This window comes from Rhinolophus sinicus, linkage group LG14 (assembly GCF_036562045.2).
Source record: "Rhinolophus sinicus isolate RSC01 linkage group LG14, ASM3656204v1, whole genome shotgun sequence".
Taxonomy (NCBI): Eukaryota; Metazoa; Chordata; class Mammalia; order Chiroptera; family Rhinolophidae; genus Rhinolophus; species Rhinolophus sinicus.
In genome coordinates this window covers 40,969,324-40,985,193 of record NC_133763.1, presented here as the reverse complement: position 1 = coordinate 40,985,193, position 15,870 = coordinate 40,969,324, and the positions used below count along the sequence as shown (strand labels likewise).

The 15,870-nt window shown below is 38.3% G+C and overlaps 1 protein-coding gene across 1 annotated transcript in view; it reads left to right on the top strand.

The window, feature by feature from the left end:
- LOC109455149 (mitochondrial adenyl nucleotide antiporter SLC25A24) overlaps positions 1-14,872 on the top strand; it is a 35,179-nt gene extending 20,307 nt beyond the window's left edge. Inside the window, exons 5-10 of the mRNA XM_019746516.2 lie at positions 850-1,008; positions 3,573-3,725; positions 4,609-4,716; positions 5,993-6,160; positions 9,843-9,993; positions 12,309-14,872. Coding sequence (XP_019602075.1) covers positions 850-1,008; positions 3,573-3,725; positions 4,609-4,716; positions 5,993-6,160; positions 9,843-9,993; positions 12,309-12,493 — 924 coding nt within the window. The 3' untranslated portion in view covers positions 12,494-14,872. The remainder of the gene's footprint in view (positions 1-849; positions 1,009-3,572; positions 3,726-4,608; positions 4,717-5,992; positions 6,161-9,842; positions 9,994-12,308) is intronic.
- The last annotated feature ends 998 nt before the right edge of the window (positions 14,873-15,870 follow it).

The window sequence follows — 15,870 nt, the reverse complement described above, 5'->3', positions numbered from 1 at the left end:
GTGACTACCCACCATAACCTGCCCAGTTAGGCGTTTATGATCAGATCACCTGTGAGGTTATTTTGCATAGAAACTCTTTGTTTCATCTACACTTATAATCTTACCTATAAAATCTTTTACACCAAAATTATTTAGTTACTAAAGTAGTAAAAATATTATCGTTATAGAACTTTGTTTCTCTCAAATTACATTTGTAATCTATAGTAATGTATAGAATAGATTGGAGGGCAGATCATTTTAAGCAATACCTCCTGTGAGTTAAATTTTATATAGAATCTATCACATGCTTTAAACGACAAGTTAGATTTATAAAAACATTTATAGACAGTATATTTAGGAAATAAATTTAGGGGTATTTGCACACACAATTTTTATTTAATTTATTTGCAGATATAAAGCATATGTTATGGTACAAAGTATAATATAATATGGATATCATTTTGAGATAAAGGGAGTATCTTTGAAGAATTGACAAACTAATTTCTTTTTCTAGTTATAAGGATTCAGTACATCTGGTAAAATGCTGCCCTTTCATTTTGCCTTAGACTGGGAGGAGAAAAGTTACTCTGACTCTATTAAGACAGAAAATTGTAATTGTTGGTTTTGTAAATTTGTAATTACTGTTAACTTTCGTTTCTTGTGAACTGATACTGCACTTCATTTAGTGCGAACAGGCTATCTATAATCATCTCTATGCTCAAATGGAATGAATGGTTTAGTACAGTTTCTAAGGAATGAAGTTGGTCTTCATTGTAAAATAACACGAGTCTTCTCCAAAACAAACAAACCATCTGGAATGATCTGTTTTTAATTGAATCAGCCTGGGGTGTCTCCTTTCCATTTCAACAGGGTATTGACATAGGAGATAGTTTAACTATTCCGGATGAATTCACGGAGGAGGAGAAAAAGTCCGGACAGTGGTGGAGGCAGCTTCTGGCAGGAGGCATTGCTGGGGCCGTCTCTCGGACAAGCACCGCCCCTTTGGATCGTCTGAAAGTCATGATGCAGGTGAACTTCCTGGTCTTGTGTCTAAGTCTGTCCTAAAGATCCTAAAACCATGAGAAATATGGTGCTTTGAAATAAGTTTAAAAATTCTCAGTAATAGTCTTTCATACTTATAAAAAAAAAATCTGTTTTATTGCCGTAAACCCTAAATTCAGTCCCTGTCAATATTTCAATGTCCTATCAAACGTGAATTGTTGGTATGTATGTGATGAACTTTTGCTCTCTGGTGGTCTATGATTATTCAAGTGTTTAATTCTAAAAAAGTCTCCACTTACGGTATTATTGTAGTATTCTCATTAAATTATTTATATTTTCCTTTTATTTTATGTACTTTCCTCAAAAGTGGAGTTTTCTAAAGTATGGAATCTTGGAATGAGGATGTAATTTAAAAAATTTTTCTAGAGCTGAGGTTAGCAGAAAAAGACCTGGATTTGTAGATTAACTTTGCTATTGACCAGCAGTGTAGGCTGGTCAGACTGGAAAGAGGGAAAGGAAAGGAATTATTATTTATTTGGTGGTCATATTGTAACCTGTGTAATCCTCCTGGTAACCCAGTGAGGAAGGTATTTTATCCTCTTATGATCTGTGGGGAACCTGAGGCTCAGAGAGTTAAATACCTTTTCCTTTACAACAAATTAGATGAGGAGTGGAGTATTTTTGGCTCCAAAGCTCATGGTTCTCATACTTCCCGAAACCCCTGAGGTCTCATTTTCTTTCATTCTGGAATGGCAATAAGAATATCTAACAAGGGAGTTTGTCAGAATTAAATAACATAGGTATATCAAGATACCTGACACACTGGAATACCCTGCTGGAATATAGTAGTTGTTTTAAAAATATATTTCTTTTAAGTTGAGTTTATTCCTATAGTCAACACTTTTCATATTTGTCCGTAGGTTCCTCAGACGTACCAAACTATGTCTGACAGTATTTTAAACCAGCATCCGTACAGAATGTACCTAATCTCAAAATGTGCTTAGAGGTAAAGATAGTGCTTTAAAGAAAAAGGAGAGGGAATTGGTGTGTGTGTTTTTTCTTAGAAACAATTCCTTAGTAAATTGACTTTGAGAGAGCTTGAGTAAGCACTCATCTTTTCCTTTGCAATATTTTATTACGGAGTTCACTTAAAATAAAGTGGGTATCTTTGGACTTTAGTTTCTGCATGTTCAAGGGGTTCCCAAAACCTCCTTCAGATTCGGTAACTCAGAAGGACTGCCAGAACTCACTGGAGGATTTTATACTCATGGTTATGGTTTATTACAGGGAAAAGATATAGATTAAACTAAGCCAAGGAAAGCAGAACATAGAGCTGACCCTGGGGAAGTATCAGATGCGGATCTGTTGTCCTCTCCGCATAGGGTCATGATGTGTCACCTTCTTGGCATTAATGTGTGACAATATGCAGAGAGTGTTGCACACCCACCAAGAACGCTCACCTCAGTTTTTGGTGTTCAGAGTTTTTATTGTGGCTCAGTCATGTGCTGCTCACATGGTTGACTTTTAGTCTTCAGCCCCTCCCCTCTTGTTTTTTATTTTTTATTTTTTAAATAGTAATCACTCACTTTGTGCAAGCCAAAAACAATCAGAGGAATAGCTGATTTCTTTAATTATTTTTGGTTTATTAGATTTAATCAGTTTTTAGATGGAAGTGATCATAAGGTCTACTGTGTTTCCCCGAAAATAAGACCTAGCTGGACAATCACACTAATGCATCTTTTGGAGTAAAAATTAATATAAGACCCAGTATTGTATTGTATTATATTAACTATATATTATGTTATATTATGTTATATTGTATTATACCTGGTCTTATATTATAGTAAAATAAGACCGGGTCTTATATTAATTTTTGCTCCAAAAGACGCATTAGAGCTGATTGTCCTGCTAGGTCTATTTTCGGGGAAACAAGGTAGTATATTTATACAACTATCATATCTATAGTATAAGCAAAGTAGTTATCAGTACTCACTGGGTTAGGCTGTTGATACATGTTGTCATGAATTTATTGCCTGGAGAAGCCTCGAGATAAGACAGAAGGTACAAGTCTTATTTTTGGTGTCAAGCTCTGTATATTCAGTGTCTATGGCTCTGATATATATAATATCCAAAGTGTTTTCAGACCCATTTATATTTCATGTCGGTATTACTTCTTGGGGGGAGGGGTAATATATTACCCATAGTACATATTTTTATTTTTCTGAAACTGAACTTGTTCACATTCCAAAGGGTATTCCATTGCCTAATATGTAATTTAGTACATGTTTTCTTATGAATGTTGTTCATAATAATTTTACTTTTGATCATGTTCTCTCTGTCTGCTTTCCCACATTGAGGATATAATTTTTTTTTTTTTCAGTTTTAAATTCAGAATCAGGCATCTAAAATGGTGGTAATAATTTTTCCCATCATTATATATTTTTTCAACTTTCTATATATACTATTTTCAAATACATCTTCCTGTAGTACTAAAACGTATTGGAGAAAAGAGAGTGGCTTGTATGGTTACTTTAGAAGTAGTAGTAATAAGAGGCCACCAGTATTTTATATCATTTTGCTTTTATTTTTAGGTCCATGGTTCAAAATCAGGCAAAATGAACATATATGGTGGCTTTCGACAGATGGTAAAAGAAGGAGGTATCCGCTCCCTGTGGAGAGGAAATGGTACAAATGTCATTAAAATTGCTCCTGAGACAGCTGTAAAGTTCTGGGCATATGAGCAGGTAATTGTTATCACTGTATTGTTAGTGATAGTGTAATTATATGCATTATCCACAAAAACTTTTTCTGAGTTGTTTCGTTAATATTTACTTGTCACTTACTTATTAGTTTTATTTGTATTGGTGAAAATAAATTCATCTTAATAAAAAGAAAAACTAGCGGACAACTACCCAAAAACTGTGAACACTTTCTTAACCCCGTATTTTTGTGCATCTGGGAAAGAATGCTATTATTCTGTTTTAGCAAAGGAGCAACTGGGTCCCATCTGTGGAATATCTGTGTTCTATGGAAATTTAACTTGAAAACCACTGTCCAGTAAACTAAATGTATTAGCATTTAAGCCTTGCTTTTCTGCTAGGTACATGAATGCATTGTATGTACTTTGAGAAACATCATATTGTCAATTAGTTGATTTCTAGCAACTTATTTGTGTTTTGGTATAGTCATAATTCAGCTCAGGCTGTCATAACAAAATTCCATACAGTGACGTTTTAAACAACAGAAATTTCTCGTAGTGCTGGAGGTGGCAGGTCCAAGAACAAGGCACTGAGCAATTTGGTTTCTGGTGAGGGCTTTCTTCCTGGATTGCAGATGACTGCCCTCTTGCTGTGTGCTCACGTGCCCTTTCCTTGGTGCATACACGTGGAAAGAGTAAGTGAGAGAGATGGAACGAGACAGAAAACTCTGGCGTCTCTTCTTATAAGGACACTAATCTCGTCATAAGCGCCCCACCCTCATGACATCATCTAACCCTGATTACCTCCCAAAGGCCCCAGGTCCAAATACCATCCTTTTGAGGGTTACAACTTCAACATGAATTTGTGAGGGGGACATGATTCTATCTATAGCAGATATTAAAGTGCATTTAAAAATTTATTTATACAGTACAAGAAGTTGCTTACTGAGGAAGGACAAAAAATAGGTACCACTGAGAGATTTATTTCTGGTTCCATGGCTGGAGCAACTGCACAGACATTTATTTACCCTATGGAGGTAAGTGCCATTGTGAAGTCTGGCTGTGTTAATATTGTGTGTATTATCTGTTGCCGTGTGACAGACTATCCCAAAATTAACAGTTTCAAAAAATAAGCATTTATTAACGCAGTTTCTGTGGGTCAGGAATCTGGGAGTAGCTTAGCTGGGTGCCTTTGGCCCAGGGTTTCTCACAGCCTGCAGTCAAGGTGTCAGCCAAGGCTACAGTCACCGGAAGGTTCAACAGGGGATGGATCTGCTTCCATGCTCACCTGTTTCCCTGGCTGTTGGCTGGAGACATCGGTTCCTTATCTCACGGGCCTCTCCACAGGCTGCTTGTGTTTCCTCACAGCACGATCGTTGGTTTCCCCAAGTCAGTGATCAGAGAGAGAAAGAGACAGAGAGAGCGTAAGCACCCAAGATGGAAGCTTCAGTCTTTTGTCGTTTCTGCTGTATTCTGTTGGTCACACAGAGCACTCCTGGTGGGAAGGGACTACACAGGGTGTGAATACCAAGAGGCAGGGATAGTGGGGGCCATCTTGGAGGCTGGCCACCACAGTGTTGATAAAAATGATAACAGCCATTCTTCTCTGAAGAGTTCTGATACCATAAATTTCTGATAGCAAACATTAACATAAGACCCGGTAGTATTTTATATTATATTATATTATATTATATTTATTATATTATAGAACCTCAGGATTTGACTAGGTGATGTTCGCCCTACCTTGATATCCTTCCATCAGAGTATGGTTGGCAAATCATGGACCTGTGGACTATTTTGTACAGCCCTTGAGCTGCGAATAGTTTTTACATTTTTAAAGGTGGTTAAGAAAAACAAACAGAAAACAAACCCAAACCAACATACAACAGAGACCTGGTAATTTAGACCTGCAAAGACTAAAATATTTACTGTCTGGTCTTTACAGAAAAAGTTTTCCGACTCCTACTTTAGAGCAAAAATGATATTATAGATGTGGATCTCTTTACTGATATGACAAAGGGTTTTTCAATACCTCGTATGACCTAAGCAAGATATGCTCTTAATTTTCACCTTTGTGGCATGCATACTACTGTAATTCTCCTTGCAGGCATCTTAATATGATAATTCCTATTACTCCACACACCCCTCAAAAAGAGTCCTAACTCCATACCCAGTCTTCCTCCTACATTGCTCATCTCAGTTAATAGCTTCACCTTTCCACCTTTAGTTGTTCTCTAAAATTACCTCTTTTGAATTTCATGATGATAGAGTTAATATGAGCAATAATATTTCGTTGCATTCTTTCGTGACCAGGTTCTGAAAACCAGGTTGGCTGTAGGCAAAACCGGCCAGTACTCTGGACTCTTCGATTGTGCCAAGAAGATTGTGAAATATGAAGGCATGGGAGCTTTTTACAAAGGTTATATTCCCAATTTATTAGGCATCATACCTTATGCCGGTATAGATCTCGCTGTGTATGAGGTGAGTTGGCAGCAATCTTTTGAACCTGAAAGTGTAGTCAAATAGTTCTTATTGTTCGAAATTTGACTTTGTATAAAGAAGTACATATATACCAGGGAACAGTATATGACAAAAGTAGATTCAAAGGTGTGTTACTTGATCTTTTCAAGTACCTTGAATATAAAACCTCATACACCTGTGGTAAGTTTTGTATTAGATTTCCCTGTGAATTATTTTTCTTACTGAAGAGAATGGACTCACATTTAGATATCAACTTAGAAGGTGGTGCTAGGGATTTTTTTTTTTTTTTTCAGGGGAGAGAAAATAAGCAAAAATGGCACACTTTCTTTGATTTGTTCAAATCTGACATTGATAAAACCAAGAGACTGACATGGGTAACACAGATTTACCCCTGGTACTGATAAGACAACTCAGACTACAAATTTTTAACCAACCTTGCCATTTAAACCATTTAATAATTTATGAATCTGACAAACAGTTATTGAGCACACACTACCTGTGTGCAAGCCACTGGATTAGACATTGCATCTAGAGATTGCAAGAAGGACTTGGTGTCTGCCTTAAAAATAAACCGAAGGCCTGGTGGGGGAGATAGACAAGCAAACAGCTAAAGCACAGTGGTTAGTTGTGCTGTGATGGAAGAAAGCCTGGGTGCATTGGGGAGGGAGCCAACCTATAGCTGAGGGGAGGGGTGGAATGTGTAATAAGAGCTCTCTTAGAGGACTTGTTTAAAAACAGCTTTATTAAGCTATAATTCACATACCATACATTTCACTCATTTAAAATGTACAATTCAGTGGCTTTTAGTATATTAAGTCATCAATTTTTAAAAATTGTAGTATAATATATATAACATAAAATTTGCCATTTTTACCATTTTTAAGGGCACCATTCAGGGACATTAATTCCACATTGTGTAATTAATTCCACATTGTGTAATTAACATGGTACACATGTTGTGTGCAGTATGTATAATGTATATTTATCACCACTATGTATTTCCAAAACTTTTTCATTACCCCAAACATGAAGTATGTAACTATTAAGCAATAACTCCCTACTTTCTTCTCCCCCACAGCCCCTGGTAACCTCTAATCTACTTCCTGTCTCTGTGAATTTACCTATTCTAGTGATTTCATATAAGTGGAATCATGCAATGATTTTTTTTTTCTGGCTTATTTCACTTAGCATAATGTTTTCAGGGTTCATCCATGTGGTAGTATATATCAGAACTTCATGCCTTTTTATTGCTAAATAATATTCCATTGTATGTTATATCACATTTTTGTATATTCATCTGTTGATGGACATTTGGGTTGTTTCTACCTTTTGGTTATTGTGAATAATACCATAATGAAAATTGTATACAAGCATCTGTTTGAGTCTCTGCTTTCAAATCTGTTAGAGTCTCTGTTAGGGGTAGAATTCCTGGGTCATGTGGTGATTCTATATTAAGCTTTTTGAGGAATTGTCAAACTGTTTTCCATGGCAGCTGTACCCTTTTTCATTCTCACTAACAGTGCACAAGAGTTCTAATTTCTCTACATCCTTGCTAATGCTTGCTGGTTTCTGGGGTTTTTTTGGGGTGGAGTGGGGCGGGGTGTTGTTTTTTTGTTTTGTTTTTTTGGATAGTGGCCAAACCATGGTGTATGAGGCAATATTTCATTGTTCTTTTGAATTGCATTCCTATGATGATACATGAGGTTGATCATTTTTTCATATGCTTGTTGCCCATTTATATATCTTTTTTTGAGAAATGTCTATCCAAGTTCTTTGCTCATTTTTAATCATTTTTTTAAGTTGTTGTTGAGTTATGGGAGTTTTTTAAATATTTTGGATATTAACCCTTATCAGATACATGGTTTACAAATATCTTCTCTCATTCTATAGATTGCCTTTTCATTCTATTAATTGTTTCCTTGGCTGCACAGAAGTTGACGTAGTCCATTTATCTATTTTCGTTTTTGTTGCTTATACTTTTGGTGTCATATCCAAGAAATGCCAAATCCAATGTCCCGAAGCTTTTACCCTATGCTTTTTCCAAGGAGCTTTATAATATTAGGTCTTATGTTTAGGTAGTTAGTCTATTTTGAGTTGATTTTGTATATGGTGTAAGGTAGGGGTCCAACTTGATTCTTTTGCATGTTGACATCCAACTTCCCCAGCACTGTTTGTGGAAGAAACTGTCCTTTCCCCAGTGTGTGGTCTTGACACCCATCTTGAAGATCATTTGGACATATGGTCAAGAGTTTATTTCTAGGCTTTCTATTTTGTTCCATTGACCTATGTATCTGTCTTTATGCCAGTATCACACTATCTTGATTACTATTGCTTTATAGTACATATTGAAATCAGGCAGTGTGAGGCCGTCAAATTTATTCTTCTTTTCCAAGATTATTTCAGCTAGGTGGGGGTCCCTTGAGATTCTATATAAATTTTAGAATGGTTTTCTGTTTCCTCAGAAAAAAGTATCATTGGGGTTTGATTAGGAATTGCATTGACTTTGTAGATTGTTTTGGTTAGTGTATTAGTATTCTTGGGCTACCATAACAAAATATAAGTTTGGCCACATATTGGCATATATTTTTTATACTTAAAATATTTTATATTTAAAAAGTAGACTAGCATACATATTTTATACAACTTTTCTCAATTATTGCCTTGTAACGGAAAGATAGGGACCTAGAGTAAGGGGGAAAAGCATGGTCTGGGGGATCAGTACACTTGATTCTGTACCTTTGTTAAAAAAAATTCCACGGCAACTAATTTTCCTCATTTCTAAATTTAGAAGAATAGCTTTACTTCAGAGCTTTGCCAAAGGGCGAAATGAAATAACGTGTAAAGTACAAAATTAGATGCAATTAGTAGTATGTTATGTTTATTAATACTCACCACAGAAAATGTTCTTTAGGTCCTACATTTGGTGTACTATTTTTTTTTTTTTAAAGATTTTTATTGGTGAAGGGGAACAGGACTTTATTGGGAAACAGTGTGCACTTCCAGGACTTTTCTCCAAGTCAAGTTGTTGTCCTTTCAATCTTAGTTGTGGAGGGTTCTGTTTAGCTTCAAGTTGTTGTTCTTTCAGTCTTAGTTGTGGAGGGCGCAGCTCAGCTCCAGGTCCAGTTGCTGTTGCTAGTTGCAGGGGGCACAGCCCACCATCCCTTGCGGGAGTCGAACCGGCAACCTTGTGGTTGAGAGGACACGCTCCAACCAACTGAGCCATCCTGGAGCTCAGCGGCAGCTCAGCTCAAGGTGCCATATTCAATTTTTTAGTTGCAGGGGGCGCTGCCCACCATCCCTTGTGGGAATCGAGGAATTGAACTGTCAACCTTGTGGTTGAGAGCCCACTGGTCCATGTGGGAATCGAACTGGCAGCTTTCGGAGTTAGGAGCATGGAGCTCTAACCGCCAGAGCCACCGGGCCAGCCCCCTGGTTTACTATTGATCTTCACGTTTATTTAGAAGAAAATGAGCAACAAGGGCAAACCTCCGGTGTTCTGAATCCCTAGTGGCTTCCCCACCTCTCTGCAGAGCCCCTGCTTCCAGGGGTGTGCCACCCCGTCTTGCAGAAAGGTGGCCTGTCTCTCATAAGGATGAGACTAGCTGTGAAAATGTTCATGTTGAATGAAAGTGGTCGTCAAGTTAGTTGTTCACTGTTTTTCTTTTTCCTGTTTCTCTGGCAGCTCTTGAAGTCCCACTGGCTGGATAATTTTGCCAAAGACTCTGTAAACCCCGGAGTCATGGTGTTGCTGGGATGTGGCGCCCTATCCAGCACCTGTGGGCAGCTGGCCAGCTACCCCTTGGCTTTGGTGAGAACACGCATGCAGGCTCAAGGTGAGTTTTCCACGAAAGGATGACACTGGTAAAAGTCCCACAGCAGTAACATGCTTTTGGAACTTCAAGTTCTTCTGAGACAGCAGAGTGTGCTTTTAAGACAGTACCTCTCCACCTTTTTTTCATTATTGCCTCCCTAAGGAGCCTTTTTACAAAATATTAGTTTGGTGCAAAAGTTATGGCTGTTTAAAAGTTTAAAAATAATTGTAAAAACCGCAATTACTTTTGCACCAACCTAATATTTTCCTAATCACTCCCTCTTCATGAAATTTTAATATCACAGACACATTGCACGTGTACTATGTATATATCTGAGCTTTAAGCGTAGAGTAAGCGTTTTTTTGGCCCATGTTGAGAACACATGTTTTAAGAGTCTATATCTGTAAATGGGAATGAAAGCTGCATCGTGTTGTAAGAATTAGCAACAATATATGTAAAGCAACTGGCATTTTTCAGATTGGTGATAAATGGTGGGTGAAATTGTGTATTATGATTGGACCCTACAACTTCTGAACTGTGCTCCCTTCCCACTGTGACACTCTCTCCTCCCTTTACTTTGGTGATACTGTGACCTCCAGGCTCTTCTGCCACCTCATTGATGATTCTTTTATGATTTGCTGGCTTTTATTACTATATTAAAGTAGACATTCTGTGCCTTTTTTTCTCTTTCTCTTTCCCTGGCCAATCTTACCCTCTGTCCTTTCTTTGAATAGTACACCCTGGGTCTCTATAGCTCTATCCCCAATCTCTCTACCAAGTACCAACCACCCCTCCCGCAGCCAAGCAGTCAATCATTAATTAAAAAATAAGTTCCCAAACCATTGTCGGGTGCTGGACACCCTGCCAGATGGTAGGGTTACAGCAGCCCACAAGTCAGATACGGTCTCTGCCGTGTGGAGAGGACACACATGGAGCAAGTAACCTTGTTCACCCATTTCCCCTTGTTCAGGGGGCACAGAGATGGGTCTCTAACTTAACCTAAGGGGACCAGACAGTGTTGTCATTTAAGCTGATCCTGGAAAGACAAGTGGGAGTTACCTGGGCAAAGGCGGTTGGAGTGGAAAAGAGCATTCCAGCCAGAGATAAATCCTGTGTGAGGGCACCAAGGCAGGACAAAACAGGCACATTTGAGGAGCTGAAAGAAAACCATATGGTTGCAGAGAAAAAGGCAAAGTAGTAAACTGAATATTTCATGTGTGTTCTCTCATTTAACCATCATGACCATCTTTGGGGTTGATACTAATAGTATGTCCATTTGCAGATGCGTAACTGGGGCCAAAAGAGATGAAGTAACTCCTATAAGGTTATACGTTTGGTAACTAGTGGAGCTGGACTTCAAACCCGGGCTGCCTGATCAAACCATTGCCTAACTAGTCTTTCCCTCCATCTGCAAACTCCAGTTCAGTCCCTTGTCTGGTTGATGGGTTTGTTTCTAACGTCAAGATCTGATCATTCAACACCTGCTCAGAAATCTTTGTGGCTCTTCAGTGTCTTCAGATTAAATTCCAAAGTTCTCAGTGGGAATATGAAAGCCCATCATCGCCACAGGCCTGCATTGCCTACCTCCAGCCGCTCCGTACCATCTGTGAGGAGCCCCATCCAGCCATCACTGGTGTCCCCATAGCACATTCACGTTCCCGCCCTTCTCTTTGTTGTGCCAGCAACTTGGGCTTTTCCCCCCTCCCTTTCTTGCCTATTGAGATCATTTATTTTCAAAGCCCAGGGACCCTATATATTCCTATGCTCCTCGAAGTGTCCCCCATACTCCCCTTACTTCTCAGGATTGAGCTGTTCTCTCTTCAGTGCTTGGTTAATGAGGAGGGTGCTGGCAGTGGCGGTGGCAGTGGCGGTGGGAGTGCAGGGCAGTGTGTGTTGGTGGAAAGTGCATGAGCTTTAGAGTCGGAACACTGCCAGCTCTCAGCTCTCAGACATTTGCTAGCTAAGGGTATTAGGACAAGTTTTCCCATCTTTCCAAGCTTCCAATTCCTCATTTATAAAGTGGGTATAATAATACGTACGTTGAAGGATTTGTGTATAAAGTGATTAACCCAATGTCTAGCATAGTCATCCATCAATCAATCAATAACTGTTATCACCATCATGATTATGACTGGGGCACTCACTGTTAGGCGCTCACAAGGAGAATTATATGAAGAGGTACTTTCTCGGGCCCTTTGGAATAAATTTTATCTTTTCACTGTATTCTAGAACATCACTCTGAATCATAACTGTGTGTAGGCCACAAGTGTGTATAGTAATAATAGCGCAACATGCTTGCATGTTAAATTAGCCTGGTTTCTCTTTTTGTTTTCTAGCCGTGGTGGAAGGAACCCCACAGCTGAACATGGTTGGCCTCTTTCGACGAATAATTTCCAAAGAAGGAATCCCAGGACTTTACAGAGGCATCACCCCAAACTTCATGAAAGTGCTCCCTGCTGTGGGCATCAGTTATGTGGTTTATGAAAATATGAAAGAAACTTTAGGAGTAACCCAGAAATGACATGTTGAATTTTTTACCTTAGCATGATTATTGAAAATTTCAATAATCTCTAGAGTGACTTTTTCTTCTAGAATTGCAAGTCTATGGCAAAGTAAGCCGTGTTTTTTTTCCACCAAAGGGACCAGCGTATCAGTGATCACTTTAAACATTTGGGCTCAATTTTATATATACAGAATTGTTAAAAATCATAGTTTTGATAAGCTCATATAATTTTGAAAAGGCCACATCATTGTATTCCCTCTTTTTCTTTTGTCTTTTTTTTTCCTTTTTAATTTCCTTGAAATATTTACAGTGGTGGGAGAGGAGGAGGAGACTTGAAGGGGAAGAGGGCTCCCTAGGGAGAGATCCAAGCCCAGGACCCACTCTCCAGGGAGATCCAGACCCAGAATCTGTTCCCCAGATAGCGGGAGCCCACAGGACTGGGAACTGCCTAAAAATGGCCACTCCTATTGCTGGGGGCCCTGTGGGGAGTTGTGCTTCATCAGGAGTCGCCCCAACGGAGGGGGTCATTGGGTGCACTTGAGTAGGGCTGAGGGAGCAGGTGTGCTGGGGAGGCAGGGGTGAAGAGCAGAGGGAAGGAGCTTCAGAGAAAATTCTGCCTTTAAACCACCAGCCACAAATGCACATTCCACTCGCCCTGGGGCTTTCTCCTGAGCCAGAGGCCCCAGTCTCCAGGGAACAGGGGTTGCAGTGCAGGGGGAACCTGTCCATTTGTCCTTCTGCTCCTGGTACAGCCCAGCGTTTCTGGTGCCCAAAGAGGAGCAGCTGACAGATTCCAGTATTTTGTCTTTTCTTATTAGTCCTTTCTACAAACCTCTGCCTTGAATCCTAAATCTGAAACATATGCTTGTTTGAACTACATTCATATTGTGTGGTAGAAATCATTCATCTTTATTTTGGATGACTCAAGTTTCTGCCAGTTCCTTTGTACTTAATTGTCTTTTTCTTAAAAAAAAAAAAAGATGGTCAGAAAACCTTGAAACTTAAATTGTTTTGTATATTTTGAATGTCTTTATAGACGTCTTAAAATGTCCTTGTAGAGACAGAATAGAAAATCATTGCCTGAAAACATACCTACAGCAGCCAAATAAGTATAGGGTTTCTATCCTTATCTTTCTTTAAGCTGAATAAGAATGAACGTAAGTGGCAGAATTTCAAGGCATGTGAATACCCTGGTCCATTCACATCACTTTCATATAAGGAGGAGTGTTGAAATAATGTTTATTTCAGCGGGCCTTTTAAAATTTTTCTTGCATTGTTATTTGGTTCCTGAGAGATACACTGACTGTCAGTGTATTACTGTTACAATATCACCACGAGGCAATTTATTTGAAAGAGTCTGTTTATTCTGTCATTGCTTCGAAAAGACCCAGGAAACAAAACCTTTTTACTTATATGCACTTTTAAAGAGCATCTCTCTCTTCTTTGTCCTTTGTTTCCTACTTGACTCAGATTTTATTTTAATCAGGAAGGCTTCTGGGACCATTCTTGGTAATCTGAAATTTGTTTATTACATAATTGGGTTAATCATGGGCGAATGACATTCTTATTTTCCCCTCACTGCTGAATTTCTTTGAAACTACAATTCTCAATTTGAGCAGCACAAACCTTAGTACATAGTAGCATATCTTTATTTTTTATATTAGGTACATGTATTTAAATGAAAGGCCCAATTTATAAACATACGCATTTGTATTCTCTCTTGCCCCGAGTTTTAAGAACACGTTATGATGTAGATAACTTAATGTATAAGATCAGTAGCATGTTTTTATTTTACTAAAGCCATTTCTGTAGTCAAGTATCTTTTCTGATACATGTGATTAGACTTAGAAAAATATTTATTAGTTAAGGTTATTCTTACTGCTTTTTAATTTAGTTCCTAAACTCAAGTTTGATTTCTAGTAATGTCTGTTATAAATTGCCAGCATTTTAATGAAAATCTAGTGACATAACAGACATTTACTTTATTTGACATACCTCTTATGTTTTCTGAACCAAAACATACCTCTTATGTTTTGTGAACCAAAAAGAAATGTTGGACTTGTTCATTATATTAGTTTTGCCTGATAAATGCCTCGGTATTTTTATAATGCATATTATAAGGATGGGACTCTATCTCTAGGGCTGTTTGTACTTTTGAGTAATACCTAAGTGACAATGGTAAAGTATATGACTAACACTTTCTGTTTTTACCCATAAAAATTATGGAATGAACAACTGAAATGTCAAGCTACTGAAAAATTGTCATTGTTTATTATGAATTTAATTTGTTTGCTTTTTAACATTTGTAAGGTATGAATGTGATTTATCTGTGCATCTTATATCTTTTGAAAAAAATGACTTTGTATCTTTTTAAAAGAGCTTGGAGTTGAAGATAGATTACTTCTGGCATTATTTCATACTTACTTTCCATTTATATTAAAAATGCACACACACACACACACATATTTGTTTTTAAAATGACTTGTTTCCTTCCTTTTAGAAAATTGGGTAACTGGAAAAAAAATGCTGTGTCACACAGCTTATATCACCGGCAGCGGCTTGAATAATACTTTTCATTTCTGACTCCATATAGTCTTAACAAATATTTTGGCCTTTCCTGAATAGCCACAGCAGTTATTGTTTCTATCATACATTTTGGCACAAGATGATGTTTTTGATGACGTCATATTCCACATTTACTAATTGGGGATGTACCCCTTGGGGTGCATAGTGCCAAGGAGAATCCAAAGTCACAGGATTTCTTGCCACATTTTGGTGGAATATCAGTTTGTCTTGAAGTCGTGGGAAACAAAAGCTAAGTAAATTTACTAGTAAGTAATTAAAAAAATGGTTCTAATTCAGACGATAAGTACAAAATTTGATTTTAAAATATAAAACGAAGAAAAAGACTGCAAAGACATTTCTGTATTCCAACTCGAATACCACCCAGATTCCAAGATAACCTCTAAGCGTCTTTCTGCTCTCAGGAACCCTTTGTTAGAAAAATGCTGCTGGATTTCTTTCTTGCCTCTTACTTAGTAGGTGTATTTACTAAATGCCTACTGTGTGCTAGGCACTTTTAGGGGCTGCGAACCCAGCACTGAACAAAAGACAGTACCTTTCCTCCTGGAGATTATCTAGTAGGGAGAGACAGACCATAAACACACTAAATAAAATGTCATGATAAGTGCAGAAGGTCGTGCTGGGGTTGGGTTGCAATTTTAGATAGAGAGGCCTCCCTGAGAAAGTGCTATTTGAGTAAAGACCTGCAGGAGGTAGGAGAATGGGCTCTGCTGATGTCCGGAAGGGCATCGCAGGCAGAGGGAATGCAGGGAAAGGCCGCAGGGAGAGGGAACATCCAGAAGCCAGTGTGGCGGGAGCGGGGTGAGCAAGAG